Source organism: Tenrec ecaudatus, chromosome 8 (genome assembly GCF_050624435.1).
Source record: "Tenrec ecaudatus isolate mTenEca1 chromosome 8, mTenEca1.hap1, whole genome shotgun sequence".
NCBI lineage: Eukaryota > Metazoa > Chordata > Mammalia > Afrosoricida > Tenrecidae > Tenrec > Tenrec ecaudatus.
This window is the reverse complement of record NC_134537.1, coordinates 13,876,321-13,892,976: the sequence shown is the minus strand read 5'-3', so window position 1 is coordinate 13,892,976 and position 16,656 is coordinate 13,876,321. Positions and strand designations below refer to the sequence as shown.

At 41.9% G+C, this 16,656-nt stretch overlaps 1 protein-coding gene across 6 annotated transcripts in view; it reads right to left on the bottom strand.

Moving 5' to 3' along the window:
* NLGN1 (neuroligin 1) overlaps nt 1-16,280 on the bottom strand; it is an 808,081-nt gene extending 791,801 nt beyond the window's left edge. For 3 of the 6 annotated variants that reach the window (XM_075555595.1, XM_075555597.1, XM_075555598.1), the window contains exon 1: nt 15,788-16,280. In XM_075555595.1, the coding sequence (XP_075411710.1) occupies nt 15,788-16,280 (493 nt within the window). Of the gene's footprint in view, nt 1-15,243; nt 15,304-15,787 lie in introns of all 6 variants that reach the window. The other 3 variants (XM_075555594.1, XM_075555596.1, XM_075555600.1) reach the window with 2 other exon arrangements.
* Between the last annotated feature and the right edge of the window lie 376 nt (nt 16,281-16,656).

Below are 16,656 nucleotides of genomic sequence, written 5' to 3'. Positions count from 1 at the left end.
TATTTACCATGTCTGGTGAGGAATGATAGCGGGTGTGGTATTACTCAAATAAAGGTATATGGAAAGCTCTCTTCAACAAAGTGCATTGTTTCATCCGGCTGTTGATGTCTTTGGTGAATATTTATTGAGTCTTACTCTCTGTCAAGCACAGGAACGAGTGTTAGGGATATCATAGCAAAAGGAGAGACATCGTAGCAGAAAGGGACCAAATATTTAAGCCCATAAGAGAATCCTATATTTTTGTACAGAAAACTATATAGAAGGAAGGAAAGATCCAAGCTGAATGACTGGAGGGAGAGCTTGAGGTTACTGCCACAGCGTGGTCTGCAAACACAACGGAGTTTTGTCAAAGCTTTAGTTTCAACACTTAGTCGATTATTAGAAGAACTGAACTGAAGAAAGCTGATGGTGCCCAGCTATCAAAAGATAGAGCGTCTGGGGTCTTGGAGGCTCAACGAAAAACAAGTGGCCATCTAGCTCAGAAGCAAGAAAGCCCACATGGAAGAAACACACCAGCCTGTGTGGCCATGAGCTGTCGAAGGGATCAGGTATCAAGCATCAAGGAACAAAAAGTCATATCATTGGAAATGTGGGTTAGTGCAGAGTGGAGACTCAAAGCCCATAGGTAGCCAACTGCACATGCCCTTACTGAAGGGTTGTGGGGAGATGAGACAGTCAGGATGCAGAGTAGCAAGGATGAACCTATAGCTTTCCTCTAGCTCTTAAATGCTCCCCCCCCCCCACTATCATGAACCCAATTCTACCTTTAAAAAAAAATCTGGCTAGACCAGAAGATGTAAATTGGGACAGATAGCAACTAGAAACACAGGGAATCCAGGACAGATGACTCCTTCAGGACCAATGGTGAGAGTGACGATGCCTGTAGGGTGGAGGGAATTTGGGGTAAAAAAGGAGAACTGATTACAAGAATCTATATATAACCTCCTCCCTGGGGACAACAGAGAAGAGGGCAGGGGGAGATGTCAGACAGTGTAACATATGATAAAATAATAATAACTTATGAAGTAGGAAGGGTTCATGAGGGAGGGGGGAGGGGGGAGTGAGGGGGAAAATGAGCAGCTTATATTAACGTCTCAAGTAGAAGGCAAATGTTTTGAGAATGAGGATGGCAACATATGTACATACATGCTTGACACAATGCATGGATATATGGATTGTAATAAGAATTGTAGTAGCCCCCAATAAAATGATTAAAAAAAAAAGAACTGAACCTTTCACCTGTAAAACAGGAGGGCTGGCAAGTGCAAAGGCCCTGGGATTTATGGGAGAATGATTCATGAGATCATATCAGTACAGGGCGGGTCCTAAACCCAACTACTGCTGAGTCCTAAAACTCAAAACTCACTGCCATCCAGTAGATACTGGCGCATAGCAACCCTACAGGACAGAACAGACCTGCCCCCAGAGAGTTTCCAGTAAAATGCAGTGGCCACCTGAAGACTGCCACGGATCTGAGGACTGAAAGAGACAGGACTTCCTCCCAGAACCAATGAGGGGCAGGATTGCTCTTGGAAGAGCTGCCCCTCATGGAGATTCTTCACCTCCCAAACTGTGAACAGTACGTTTCTGTTCCGGAAAACCACCCCCTGGAGGTATTTGCATGGGGTAACACTTTTATACTTCACGAAGATGGAGAAAGGCATACATACAAGCTGACAAATGTGTTCTACGAACACTCACACATGCCTGGATCTGGCTTGCCTGGAAAAGGTCCCAAAGATCATGTTTGCCTTTGAAGATGTGGGGAGACCGCTATCCATGCCCATGCTTCCATGGCAGGGACAGCTTGTTTTCCTACAAAACCTCTCGGAGGCCGCTACACCACAGCACCGCGCCTCGCTTCCCATCCTCAGGGCACTTAGGACGCGGTCATTCTCTTTGTGGACCTGCCTCCCTTGTCAGACAGTGGTCTCTGGAAGGGCAGCTCACCGATGCCCTTTCCATCGCACTGCCTCCAGGTCGGGCCCCAGGGACAGCACAGGGGAGACCTCATCAGAGGTGTGGACGGGGCTGAGAGCGGCAGCTGTTAGTCATCTGGAGAAGGAACAGACGTAATTCTCTAATTCCACAGCTGCCTCAAGAGGCAGAACCTGCGGAAGCTTAACAGCGATGTGATAGCTACAGCACGGGTATTACCATACAACCAACAACAACAACAAAAGAAGGCTCAGATGGATAGGGAGTTGCAAACCTGGCAGTGTGACTAAGGTGGGTTCAGGCAACAAGGTTGAAATAATGATAGTTTGGGTTGTGCCTGATGTGTTTTATTCCAAAGGGCATATTTCGTACTCCATACACAATGAAGGAGTCAATTAAAAGTTTTATGATAGGGAGCTGGTGCCAAATATCAACATCCTTTCCCTTTTTTGTTGTTCTCCCAGAGAAGGACTGATTCTTTAATTGTGTTTTCAGAGTTTCATATAATTCAGACTCACATTTACTTGGTGGTATTGACATGTGTGAATCACTGATAGATGATCACTGATACGCATGTCTTGTTCTTGGCAGGGACAGGCCGCAGGTGCACCATAAGACCCTTTAAGGCAAATATTGTGTCTTACGCTAGTGTCCCCAGCAAGTACTGGACCTGAGCTTTGAACACAGTACGCTCTGGCCACAAGTCAGTGAGAAGAGAGCCATCGAGGAACTCAGAGGCAGCCCCTCCTAGACACGCAGTAGGTACACAGCGGAACCAAGTGACCACGCCATCAAAAAGAATGCTGTCGGTGTGGTGAGATGCTGCCCAGTTGGTTGCAACTCATGGGGGTGGGGGGCTACACAGCAGAAGGAAACACTGCCTGGCCCTGAGCACAGAATCTGCTCTGGTTGAGCCCACTGGGGGAGGCACTATGTCCAACACCTCCTTGAGGGTCTACCTCTTTTCACGGACTCTCTCCTTCCCCGAGCAGGCTATCGGTTACCAGGGACTGGTCAAAGAGAACCAAGAGCATTCAGCACTCAGTAATGAAAAGTGCTACTTCGAAGAATCAGAGCTGTCAGTTCATAACTCTCCGAGGTGCCAGTAATCATTCTACAATTTGCTTTTCCTCTCCCCCCACTTTTTTTTTTTTGACTGCCTGAGAATGCTCGACCAGAGGCCAAAGACAAAACAGAGGAAGGACCCGAGGCCCAAGTGTCGACCACTGGAGATCCCCTCACAGAGGGGTTTAGGAGAGGAGACGGGTCAGTCAGGGTGCGATGTAGTACCGGTGAAGAACACAGCTTTCCCCCAGATCCTGGATGCTTCCTCCCCCCAACTACCATGATCCAAATTCTACCTTGCAGGACTGGATACGACAGAGATTGTACACTGGTGCATATGGGAGCTGGAGGCACAGGGAATCCGGGGTGGACGATACCTTCAGGACCAGGGGTGTGAGGGGCGAGGCTGGGAGAGTGGAGGGTGAGTGGGTTGGAAAGGGGGAACTGATTACAAGGATCCACATGTGACCTCCTCCCTGGGAGTAGGACGGCAGAGAAGGGGGGGAAGGGAGACTCCGGATAGGGCAAGATATGACAAAATAACAATCTGTGGATTATCAAGGGCTCATGAGGGAGGGGGGAGCGGGGAGGGAGGGGAAAAAAAAAAGAGGACCTGATGCAGAGGGCTTAAGTGGAGAGCAAATGCTCTGAGAGTGATTAGGGCAAAGAATGTATGGATGTGCTTTATACAATTGATATATGTATATGAATGGATTGTGATAAGAGTTGTATGAGCCCTTAATAAAATGTTTAAAAAAAAAGAAAAAATGTTCTGCTTAAAATAAATATATATATAAATTTATATATGATGTATATATTTATATAAATTTAGATATATAAATCATTAAAAGGATATTGATTCCCTAGAGTAACAACCTTCTTTTATTTTAAACAGCTGAACCCCGTTCTCACATTGTTTGCAAAACAAAAAAATTGGCATTGATGGGGACTGCCCATAGATGTAGGTGTGTGGGATCACTGCCAGTCTGTCCTGTGGGTGCGGGGTATAGGTGAGGAAGTGGGTGTTTGGAGGAGGAGGCCAACAGAGGGTCTGAACCTTCCCAACCCATGAGCTGCTGCTCCACAGAACCTCATTTTGATAAGAACGTAGGTAGGAGTTGGAACTGAGGCTTGACCCGCAGGCCGCCTGAAAAGCAGAGGCACAGAGGAAGCTGCTCTGAAAACTTGGCAGGAAGAAGGTTAGGGCTGGCTGTTGGTACTCTTCTTTCCAGAGATTCTTCTCCTGGGAAGTTATCTGTTCTTGAGAGATCCAGGAATACAAATCCTGTTCCTTTCCCTAGAAGCAGTTTTCTGCATACTTACAAATACTTCCTTATTGTAATGCCAGAATGCCCTCTTTGCCCTGATGCCATTGTGTTATTCAAAAGTCTCTCCTGCTCCTTCTGCCCTCCCCCCCTCCTCCACTTAAGAACTGAAAAAGACAAAAGATTCTACAAGCAGAGCCTTGAAGAGTCTGGGGGGGACAGAATGAAGCTGTGTGCCCAAAGGGAAAAAGGTAGGGTGGGGTTCGTACCATTCTTCACGAACTTGGGGACAAGATGCTATTTCATTTGGGTTTTACAGCCGCAAAGCCCTGTCTCAAGGGCACAACACCAAAGGGAGGGGCAGAGGAAAGCTGGAAGATTTCCTCCAGAGTCTTGAAACCAGAGCCAAAAATTTAGACTGAGGGTGATTAATTGGATTTTCTCCTTTTGAAAATTCTATCCGTGGTGACCAGGACCCCAGGGCCTTTTATTAAGAACACTCTTTAGCCACTGATTAAAACTGATGTCTGCAACATTACACATGCTTTAATGACCAGTCTGGGCTGTAATTAAATTGTCCCAATACTATCATCACATAGGTACTAAATGAACGGGATTATACCAAACATAGAAAGAGATCTTAAATTTAAAAAAATTTTCAAAAGGAACTTTGTCTAATTACTTAAATGTGAAGAAAATATAACAGAATTGAAAAGCAATGCTACTAATCTCAATTTTAACTAAAACTATGTTTGCATGCAAGCGGCCATCTGGATGAAATTTTTTAAATTTCAGGAAGAGGAAAAAATAGTATCTGCATCATTTTGTCTGTGCTGAATCGCAGTTGGTTATTTAAATGCATCTGGTTTAATTCATAGTACCCTCCTGTGAAATTAAAGAAACTCCTCAGAATAATAAAGAGAATCATAGCTATAGGAGGGACCATGGCGATGGACATCAATGACGACTACATGCAACTGGAGGGCTTAGATCGGATGGGAGCCCTGACATTTTAACCATCAATCATATAACTTTAGGCAAATGATATATTCCACCAATCAATACTTCTTCAATTTACAAAATCAGTGTCATGATAAAATCATTTTTGGTGAATAACTTCAAATTCTAATTGAAAATATTATGTGGAAATGTTATATGGAGTACGGTGGTCACTTATCAAGGGCCACATGAAGAGCTGCTATTAAAATTTAGCTATCATAGCTAGCCCAGAACCTAAAGTTATCAACTCTACAATGAGATTAGGAGGCCGGAAGGCTTCGTGCTAAGAGGTTGGGCTGCGAACTTCAAAGTTGGCACTTCAAAACCACCACGTACTATGAGGGGGACAGATGAGGCTTTCTACTCCCATGACGACTTACCACAAAGGCACTTCTTTTCCATTTATAAGATTACCAGGGGGCAGAATTGGCTGGACGACAGTGAGTTATTTTTACAGTACACCCAAGGTGCCGCCAACAGGTTGACATGAAAATGAGATTTTTTTTTCCATTCCATAATGTCCCTGGGCTTTTTGGAAGCCCTCTTGTTTGTGGGTGCAAATTTTTAATTTGGTCGTGTCCTACGCTACTTCTGCAGGTAATGCCACATGAGAAGGAAGAAGAAATATTCATTGAAAATATATCAAAGTCCCAAATCTCTGGTAAGGGTAGGCTGATAACCACTGGGATGAGGGTTCAAACCCCCAGCCCCTCTGCAGGACAAAAGTGGAGGCTGTCTGTTCTGGTGAAGACCTTGAGCCTAGGATGCCCTCGATGGGATCACTCCGAGTCAGAACTGACTTGACAGCAGTGGGGTTTGGGTTTTAAAATGTATAAAATGAATTAAAATAAAAAATACACCAAACTTACCGAGCTAATATTTTTTTAATATACATGAAGTGTGGCATGCGCTGGGAAAAGGAATGGAGAAAAGATAGCAGATTCTATAGGAGATTAATTTCGTGTGCTAAGTCTTTCTGCGGGTGGCGAATGTTTCAAACGTTTTAGACTTTGACCCTATTTCTACAAAGGATAAAAAGGGGGTTTTATCTAGAAATATCGAGTTGGACAACTATAATGATCTTTTAATCATCTTTGCTCTGACCGTCAGTAAATAATGAAATGCTTGATGTTGTTCTTTTAGATTTTTACAACTTTTTAGACCTACTTCAGCGTTCCAATGTAGGCTGTTTAGCTTTTAAAACATTTGACACCATTGGTTTAAGACGGCTAATTCAAATATGAAGCCAAATCTCAAATTCAATCTGATTTTCCTTCATCTTCAAACCCCAAATGAACCAGAAGTTGTAATTATCCCTTGTTGTAGTGATTTTTCTCCTAGCAAATTGGCCACTGTTTTCATGTCCTATTTGATCTGGGATCCCAGATAGACAAACTTGATGTCGTGGCTGCTGTATTGTTTTGTTGTATGCCTTCCATTGAAAAATATTCTTCTCCAAGGAATTAAACCTGGAAAGCAATAAAGTATGCATCTTTAAGTAAGACACTTAAGCTCTTGGTTTCTCTATTTCTGCCTTTATAAAGTGAAGACAAAAATCTCTCAGGATGGTTGTGGTATTAAACACATTAATAAATCCAAATGTCTAGAACATAGTAAGCACTTGCTGATGTTACTTCTATCTCTATTTCTCCAAGTCTGACACATCAGAAAGTTCAAATGCAGACAATCAGATGAGCACCTGATGGAACCCCACTTCTAGTCCCCGCAGGTACTTGCAGTCGTGCGCTCTGCCCGGGTACATGTGAATTTGGAATCTAATGTAACCAGGCAGTGTGCATTGGATTATCCATGCATGCCCCTTGCCATTCAAAACCTCCAATTATACATTAAATCCTATATGCTTCACTTAATCAAAAATATCGTTCCAGCAATTCCACCATCTGCCTCCCAGTTTAATAATTGTAATATATACAACATGCCCCCCCCCCCCGGCCCAATCTTCATCATCCTACAACAGAACAACCTCTAATGACCTCACTCACTGCCATCTAGCGGATTCTGACTCATAGTAACCCTATAGACCAGAGTAGAATTTCCCCTGGGAGTGTCTGAGACTGTAAATCTTTGCAAGAATAGGAAGCCTCATCTTTCCTCTGTGTAGTAGCCAGTGGTTTTGAACTGCCAACCTTAGGTTTAGCACCCCACTGAGCTGTACTCTAAGCCACCAGGACTCCTTCCTTTTAAAGTAAAAGTCCTTAAAAGGGTTATGCTGAGCCTCTAAGTTTTCCCACTTCTTAGACCCGCTACAACATCTCAGATGCATACCCCCCCATCAAATGGCCTTGGACACTCTATCTATTTTCATGTATTTTCCTCAGTTAACTTTCAGGCAACAAAAAATGTGGTTTGCTTGCATTTCATAGGTTCCTTAGTTATTTTCTTCTCCCAGACCTCTTATCCTCAAAATGTCCAAGGGATTATTTCTTGTTGTCCTCTCTCTCTCTCTCTCTTCTATTTTCATGCATTTCCTGTAATTCTTACTCAGCCTTATGATTTTAACATTTTATTTCCTCCTTGTCATCATCTCCAAATTTCTATCTCTACTCGGACTCCTCTCCTGAAATCCAAACAGTATCCTTATAGACATAGATATCTGAGAGACACCTCCATTTCGTGCACCTACAATGACACCACTATGTGTTCACTATGCCCTCCTCAAAACTACTCAACGTTACTCACTATCACCTTACTGGGTGGCAATTACATTCTATAGGTACTCAAATCAAATATTGAGAAATGTTCTTTGGCCATTTATTCCTTTTCACAGTTTATGAAAAATGAAAATCAAGAAATTTAACCTTCAAAAATATATTTTTTCCCAAAATCGACTACTTCCATTATTACCCCTTTGTTTTGAGCCTAGACCAGGCTTATATCTTGTCTAGACTAAAATAGGCCACTAATTGCTCTCCATGCTCTCTCCTGCTTGACGACAATTTACCCAGGACATCCATCACGGTCTGCTGGCATGCTGCACTGTGGTGGCCTGCACGATGCTGTGACACTGGTGCTACAGTCACCTGCATGTCCAATTCCAACAGGGTCACCATGGTAGGTGGGTTTCAGTGGATAAGAAGGTGAACACTCAGATTGGCTGCCTTCTCAAGGCAGACCTGAGGTTAACGGAACAGTGGGATTTAAGCCTTTCCACTCACTTTCACTGATGTGGACACACCTGAAATTAGAACAGCTGACTGAAGACATCCTTTCATAACTGAAACATGAATCAAAGACATGAGTCAGAGACATGTTGAAGTTGTCAAAATAACCTGGCCTCGTTAAAGACTGGTGTCCTAAGCATGAGGGGGCTACTAAGGAGTGGCATTAACCATTTTGCATCTGAAAAAACATATAGTCACAACACAGGGGCTGAAAAAAAAATGAAGAAAAATGGTTTCTTATTCATCATCAAAAAGAACATTTGAAAATAAAATAAAATAAAAAAAGAACATTTGAAGATTTATCAGGAAGTAAAATCAGTGTCTACAATTAATATCCATTAATACAAACATTATTCAAATTTCTACACCAGTAACTAATAGCACAGATAAAGAAGTGGAAGACTGCTTATCAACCGCAGCAGTCAGAAATTTATCAAACGTGCAAGCAATATGTTTTGATAACTATTGATGATTGGAATGCAAATGGCAGCCACAAAAAGAGTGATCAATAGTTTGAAACTATGATCTTAGTGATAAAACAGGCATGGGAGATTTCATGATACAATTTTGCAAGAGTTATAATATATATACTGAAAACACAGGCCCCCCCCCAAAAAAAATTCTCTCCCTCCAACAAAAGAACTACTTCTGTACGTGTAGTTCTTGGCGGGCAAAATACAAAAGGAACTGACAGAATCTGGGACAGGAGACACAAGAGAGGCTCTATCTCCAGTCAGACCATGGCCTGGAGCTGATGACTGAACCAGACCACCTAGTTCTCTGTGAAAAAGAGATTTCAGTTGAAGCTGAAGAAAAAATTAAAAGTAGTCTACTAGAGTCAAGAAAAGCTTCAAGCACATCCCATCTGAATTTAGAGACAATCTCAAAAAAATTTTGACACAGGGACTAGTAATGACCAAAGCAGAGTTGAGATGTATATGAGACCAAAGGCATCATACAGAAAGAAAAACAAGGTCGGTTTTTAAAGTTAAAAGGTAGAAAATAAAGAAGTAACCAAAATGGACATCAGTAGAGGCCCTGAAATGTGACCTCGGGTATTAAATAGCTCAAGTGAAAGAAGAAATGATGAAGCGAAATATCTGAGCTTTCAAGGGGTAGTTTGAGAAGACATGTATTATAATGAAATGTTATAATGAATATAATGAAATGGAATTAGAAAACTAAAGGAAAGAATATGCCTAATCTCTCTCAAGCTGAAAGAAATGAAGAAAAACTTCAAATGGACTCTGGGCACAAAAAAATCAAATGATACAGCCAGCATCTAAATGACATTGAAGAAACGCACAGAAGCACTATGCCAAATAGAGCTCGTTGACATTCCACCATTTCAGGTGGTAGCAAATGACCAAAAATCCATGGTATTTAAAGAAGTCCAAACTGCACTGAAAACAAAGGTTATTTTAAAAAAAAGACCCTAGAACTCATTTAAATACCAATTGAGATGTTTCCACAAATATATGCAATGCTAAAAGCATCAATTATCTATGGCAAGAAATCCCGAAAACAGCTATGTGGCATAGACTGGAAGAGGTTCTTATTTGTGCCCATTCCAGAGAAAGGTGACCCCACAGAATGATGGAAATCATCGAACAATATCCCTAATATCATAACCTAGGAAAACACTGCACAAATTATTCAAAACTGGTTTAAGCAGTGCATCAACTGGGAACTGCTTGAAATTCCAGCCCGATTCAGACGAGGATGTGCAATGAGGGATATCACTTTTGATAGTCCATGAACCTTGGCTGAAAGCAGAGAATACCAGAGGGGGCGGGGGAGGATCTCTATGTTGTTCACTGCACCTCTAACCACGACAGCAGCAGCACCCTGAATGGATCAGTCTTTTCAAAATGAATGTGAACCGTGAGCATTTTGTGCATGAAATCCTTCCACACCTGCCTATGGAATGTATCCACCCTGGTGGCTTGTAGTTATGCATTAGATGGCTGAGGGCAGCATCAACACACTGAAAGTTCCAGCAGTTGAGTACCACAGGAGAAAGGCAGGGCAACCAACTCTCATAAAGAGTTAGAGTCTCGGGAACTCAAAAGGAGGCAGTCTGGCCCTGTCTGGGGTCAGAAACCACTGGATCTCAGTGCATTTATAGAATGTGAATCAAAATCCAAACTCTGCACAAGAGGCAGCAAGATCCAATAGGATCTGCACCAGCACCCTCCCCTGCTTCTCAGATGCAGTCTTGGCCTCTGCCCCACTCCCTTCAGGTACAATACTCTCCTACTTTTCCTGGAAATTTTCAGGGCACACTCCTGCCTTCATGCCTGCCTACTAGCTTTTTCCTGGGCCACTTCCTCACTTTCCCCTCTCATCCCTTCAGGTCTTTTGTTTAAATGAGGCCTGTGCTGACAATTCTATGTGAAATCATCTCTAACCTTTACCCGGCACTCTTTATCCCCCACATCCAATTTCACGCCTTTTAACAGCTCTGTATTTAGTGTTTATGATTTGTGATCAGTCCCCACACATTAGAATATGACCTTCAGGAGGCCAAAGGTACATGTTTTGCTTTGTTCACAAGATGTATCCTTTGAGCCAAGAGCAGCAAAGAACAGAGTAAGTAACAAATATTTGTTAACTAAGGAGAAAAATTAATTGGAGATTTAAAAGCAAGTAGGCAAGGCATTCTAGAATAGAATATCCTTTAAAAATCCCAGAGACATTGAAGGTAATAAAAGTCATTGTCATATATTTAATTAGGGAAATTCAATTCTCATGCTACACAAACCATCAAGTAAACCTTAAATTTGTGGAAAAGCTCTTGAATGGATTCAATAATGCCTCAGGTAAGGGCTTTTAAACAGAGCATGACAAATACAATACTTATGAAAATTAGGAATAAAATGGTCAATGAGTAAATAATTCTACCAGGGTTATCTACAAAGATTGTAATGTTCTGGACAATAAAAAATTGGGAAAGTGAATTTTTTTCAGAACTCTAGAAATGAAAAATTATTCTGCAAACACCTCAGAATACCTATGCAAATTATGGTCTGGTGGCTGGAGAAATAGCAAACTAGACAACTCTACAGCAACTACACAAGGCTCGGCCAACCAATCTATTTGTGGCGTCTCGGGGTACCTTGTTCCTCCTTTTCATGTTTCTTGCTTAATATTTGGCCACCCAACTGTTCACCCGCAATTCTCGCATGAGAACAACCTAGCGAAACAAGGGAAAATTTAAACACGTCAAAGCCACTCAGAGCTGGCATTCCAAAGGAGGCTGCCAGGATTGGGATCAGGAAAGTCCATGAACTAATTAACAAAATTAACTACGATGAACACTGAGCCTAGTTACTGAAAATCAGTTGCTAGCATGGCCTTAATCCACTCAGTTCAGGTGAGCGCTAAGGCTACGTAACTGTGTTCACGAGTAGGAAAAAGAATGCCTGATACATTTTCAGGTGCAAAGGAAGCAATTGGGAAGGACGAGTGGAGAGATACAGGCTGCGCTACTAGAAATGGGTCACACTACATAAAGCAAAATCACGGAAGCACAGCTAACGTGAGCAAGCACTGAGGTCAAAAGGGACGGGACCGTTCCCAAGCAGCAGAAAGTTGCTGGAGTGGCATGGTTCCTCAAAATCAACTTCTTCATTTGATACAAAATAGAGAGCAATACTACACCTTCCTCATAAAACTGTGGAGATTCTCCGATGAATAAATTATGCAAAGTCCCTAGCCTGTAAAAGCAGGTATCAGAGCTTCCCGTCCACATTTCAGTTCCTATCACAATATCATCTGCCTATTTGTATGAGTGTCGGCCTTTGTCTAATTCTAAGCATTTGCTCATCCTTCCAATTCAGCAAGGAGAAAGCCCTGAAGAAAATAGCTAGAGAGTGATTAACATATGGCTAAAACTATCATGGGGATATAAAAGACAGATTAAAAAGTACAACTGGGACCGCATTTAAAGGAGAGGCAGTTTAATGATAAGAAATGTACATTTTAACTGCATGGAAAATATTATAACAAAGCTCTTCATAAAAAAGCATTTCATCTCTGAAGAGAAGGGATTGTCTGTTATTTCTACCAAAGTGCACAATATATGTTGTTCCTTCTAAAGTTACTGAAATGTCTATTCCATGGACAAAGGAATCTCCTCTGTTTGAATCATAACTGACTCCAGTGAATAATGCATGAGTTATAATAGGCAATGAGGAAATATGTTGAGCAAATATCATATGCACACACTATAATATACTTGACTCTTTTTTAAAAAGAGATAAATAACAGCAAGTTGGAATAACTTCAAATGAAACAACTTCTATAATTTCCAAATGATCATTTATACACGTTTTCAATTCAGCTGAAGATCTCAAAATCCACATGTAATATAATACGCTAGTAAGTACACATATCTCTACAAAATGATGAGCATTTACCCCATTCAGGATGATTTCTTAAAATGATCAAAATAAACCTTTCATGATCGAGAAGGCAGTAAGGGGTAGGGAAAAAAAGAGCCAAAGTAAATATTTGGGGGGGGGGATGCTCTACCACCACACAAAAGTCAAGTTCTAACATGTTGATTGGGGAATTTTAAATAGACTGTTGACAGACAGATCCCAGATTATGAATGAGATATGTTCCTGTCTTAGTCTTTAAGTGCAATGTATAAGTGGCAGAGTGCATGAAGTTCTTATTCCGTCTTACTTTAGTGCAGGAAAAGGTCACAAGCCCTTCCAGCTACAAAGCCTTCAGGAGCAGCAAGTGAAAGAGCGATGGTGATGGGCACTGTTGAAAGTTGGAGTTCGCTCAGTCACTTCAAAGCAAGGGCAATATTTACATAACGTCAAGGACAATTAGGAGCCGCCATTAACTTGGACATTCATAACTCTCGGACTTGCTCTATATGGACCACTGCATCTTGGTTCTTTGTTATTTAGACTTTAGGATAATGTCCATATCATTAATAAGCGAGCTGAACTTATTGAAGAATAATAAGAGCATACATTCCCAAGCAAAGTAATTTTGGAGAATGCCTAATATCAATGAACTGCCGATCTAAACTATAAATTGCACAGGTAGAAGTGGTGATCTGTCAAAGTCCATGCACGAATCATGAGTTCAAAGTGTGTCTGAGTAAATAGCACAGGTCTATGCACCTCTTTTCACATTCCCTCATGAGGCAGAGGAAACCAATAATCTAAAGACCAATCAAGAAGGCTTTCCTGAAATCTGTTTCCCTCTGAAGCTATATATGAGATGAAAGGTCACTCTCTCATTTACTAGCTTATCTTACGTCCTTATCATTTACTTGATTGTACATATTTCTATTCATTATGTTCTATTTATGCATTCTTCAATGGCATCTTTATTTATGACTTTGTGAGTCAACATTATTGTGATAGGAGGGGAAAGTCACTTAGCTAATTACACATGCTTGATGAGCTGCGTAAGAGCAACCACTGCAGCATTGTACATGAGCTGAAGGCATGTGAATCGCTGCAGGTATTCTTCTTTGGGGGAAAACAAGAGTTATTGTTGTTTGTTGGTTTGCTTTACTTGGTTAAAATACCCTTTGAGCATCCACGTTCATCTTCTTAAGGATCACCATGCTCTTAGCCCAAATCATGGTGCCAATAATAATACTACTAATAAAAGGTAAATCACCGCGTTAACAGTGCATGGAAGAAACAAAAACCAAAAACATGACAAAACTCAACTTACGCCAGTACCTCTGATCTGAAGCTGGGCATTTTATTATATGAAGCGTCTTCCACATAATGCAGTCCCAATAAATGAGAACACTGTGGACACTCCCTCCCCCCACAAGGATGTTGTAATGAAATCTGACTTGGTCCAGCCAGGAGATTTGAAGTGAATAGAGAAACAGAATGTGCAGCACTAGAATATTAATACGACTTCTGTATGAAGACTGGAAATTCTAGAGTTATGAATAAGGTCAAAATAACACTTGGATGATTTACTGCCATCGCAAAGCATACTCTCCTATGAGTGATTTAGTGGATGTGCTATAAAAACGGAGTGTGGGCAAGCCACATTCAGACGCAAGCTTGCACTTGTCAGTGTCTACGTTAGCTCAATCTGGCTAGAGGATGATTTGAAGGTTGATTAAATTGTAGCATCTGAATCATGCTCTTCCCTGTGCTGTTTAACACAAATATCAAAATGTTAGCGTAACTCCAAGACTAGAAATATTGAGTATAAACTCTGGAAAATTCCATTCTACTTCTGAAATTAAAAGACCGTGAGGACAAAAATACCATAACTTAATAATGGCAACTGTCCAATACTCATAACCGATTTACACCCCGGTGAGAAAGTTCACAAAGCAATGAGAAGGAGGTGAGAATTAAAAAACAAACAAAGAAGAAACCTAGGCTTGTGGTCAATCTGATCAGTTGTAAGAAGAATAGAAATCTCTATCTGCAGAAATCAGTTCAGAGTTCAAAGCTGACCAGTTGGTAAAACCGGTTTGACTGAGTTCCTTTCAGGCAACATGATCACTGGAGTATCTTCACCTCGAAACATAAATGACAAGCAAATAGTCCACTTTTGTGGGTGCTATCTGTTCCAGAATACAAGGCATCACCAACAATCCTTGCCAGCATGACCTACTCAGCTAGAAGCCTCCTTAACCGGTTTTCTATATCTTGAAAGTCTTCTTAAAATCCCAACTATCACCTAACCAGTCACTTCCAAGCATCAGCAAATCATCCTGAGGCAGAGTGTCTTGCTCTTCCTCTGCGACCTTTAATCCCCCATCGTTTTGTTTCCACTTTGATACATACCTCCTTTTCTACATATTTTCTTGCCGGGTTTCCTGGCACATTCCTTGGATATTCTTTTTACTGAAAAATGAATAGAAGACTAGAAAATAACATGGCGCTCCATCACAGACCGCCGGAGCATGCAACAACACTATCTCACTTAATATGCTCCTGCGCTTACTCAGAGCAAAAGGATCCCCAATTCGCTGAGCCTGCACATGCAATGGAAACAGGTTGATGCATCTTCTCGGAAGTCATTCGGTAGGAAATGGAAATTAGGAACCCATTTCTACCTAAATAGACGTGCTGTGGAGGAAAGAAATGAGTAGGCATAGGAAAAATAAATAAGAAAATATACACCAACACACATAAACGAAAAGAGCGACATGCACGCATGTAAAATATGCCTACATGCCAACAGGAGAAGCCATGCATGCTACCAATACACATGAATTAATACTGTTAGAACTTAGGATTGAAAAGAAATATAGAACAAAGATCTCCCTGGGTTTTGTTTGTTGGTGTCTGTGTGTGTGTGTGTGTGATTCTCCTGCAATAAACTCACCATCCTCAGTTGGGACATATATGTTTAAATATAGGCAGTCTTCACTCTGGTCTTGCACATAGGAAGAAACCACATCCAGGTTATTAGTAAACCACACCGGAAGCATGACTTCTGGCAACCTGCCATCAATGATATTCTGAGGACAAACAGGAGCAAACTGAGTGGCATTCCTGATATCTGACCAGGGAGACGGCGGCTCCGGAGGCTGAAAACGATGCTCGCCCGTTGGTGGGGCTGCATATGGAACTCCCAGGAACTGAATAACAGGCCCCAGAATTTCATTATTGAGTTCTTTTTTAATCCCTCTTATCTTGCCGAAGTTGGTAGTCACCAGTGGGTCCGCATCGTCCAATTTTTGTGAGAGCACAGGGGGAGCCTGCAGCAAACACACCAACAGACAGAGAGTCCAGGAGGCGGCCAACCCTCTGTGTACCAAACACGCCATTGCTGCTCCCCGGACGTAATTTGGCCACGTGCATCTGGGCGGTGCCATAGTCCCACATTAGTTGTCCATTTGCCTGGTTGCAGCGAGGCAAATGTATTTGTATCCACCGAGGAAGCTGCGCAGGGCGATGGTAAAATACACCTCCGATGTCTGAAAGGTGAGCTTTTATGGAGAGGGGCTCAGAGAGCTCTTTACGCAGCAAGTAACTCCCATTGATTTCACATGTACGGAAGCAGCATCTTCAATCATCTCTATTTATCAGACCATATCCTATTGACCATGCTGTTTTCCATAGTAGCGCTGTCGTCCGAGTGGCCATGGACTGTAGCGTTCCCGCTTACAAATCAACTCCAGTTAGCTGCAGGTCTATATCCTAGAGAGAGAGAAAATACATCATTAGTATGAACAAGCTAACATAGACAGA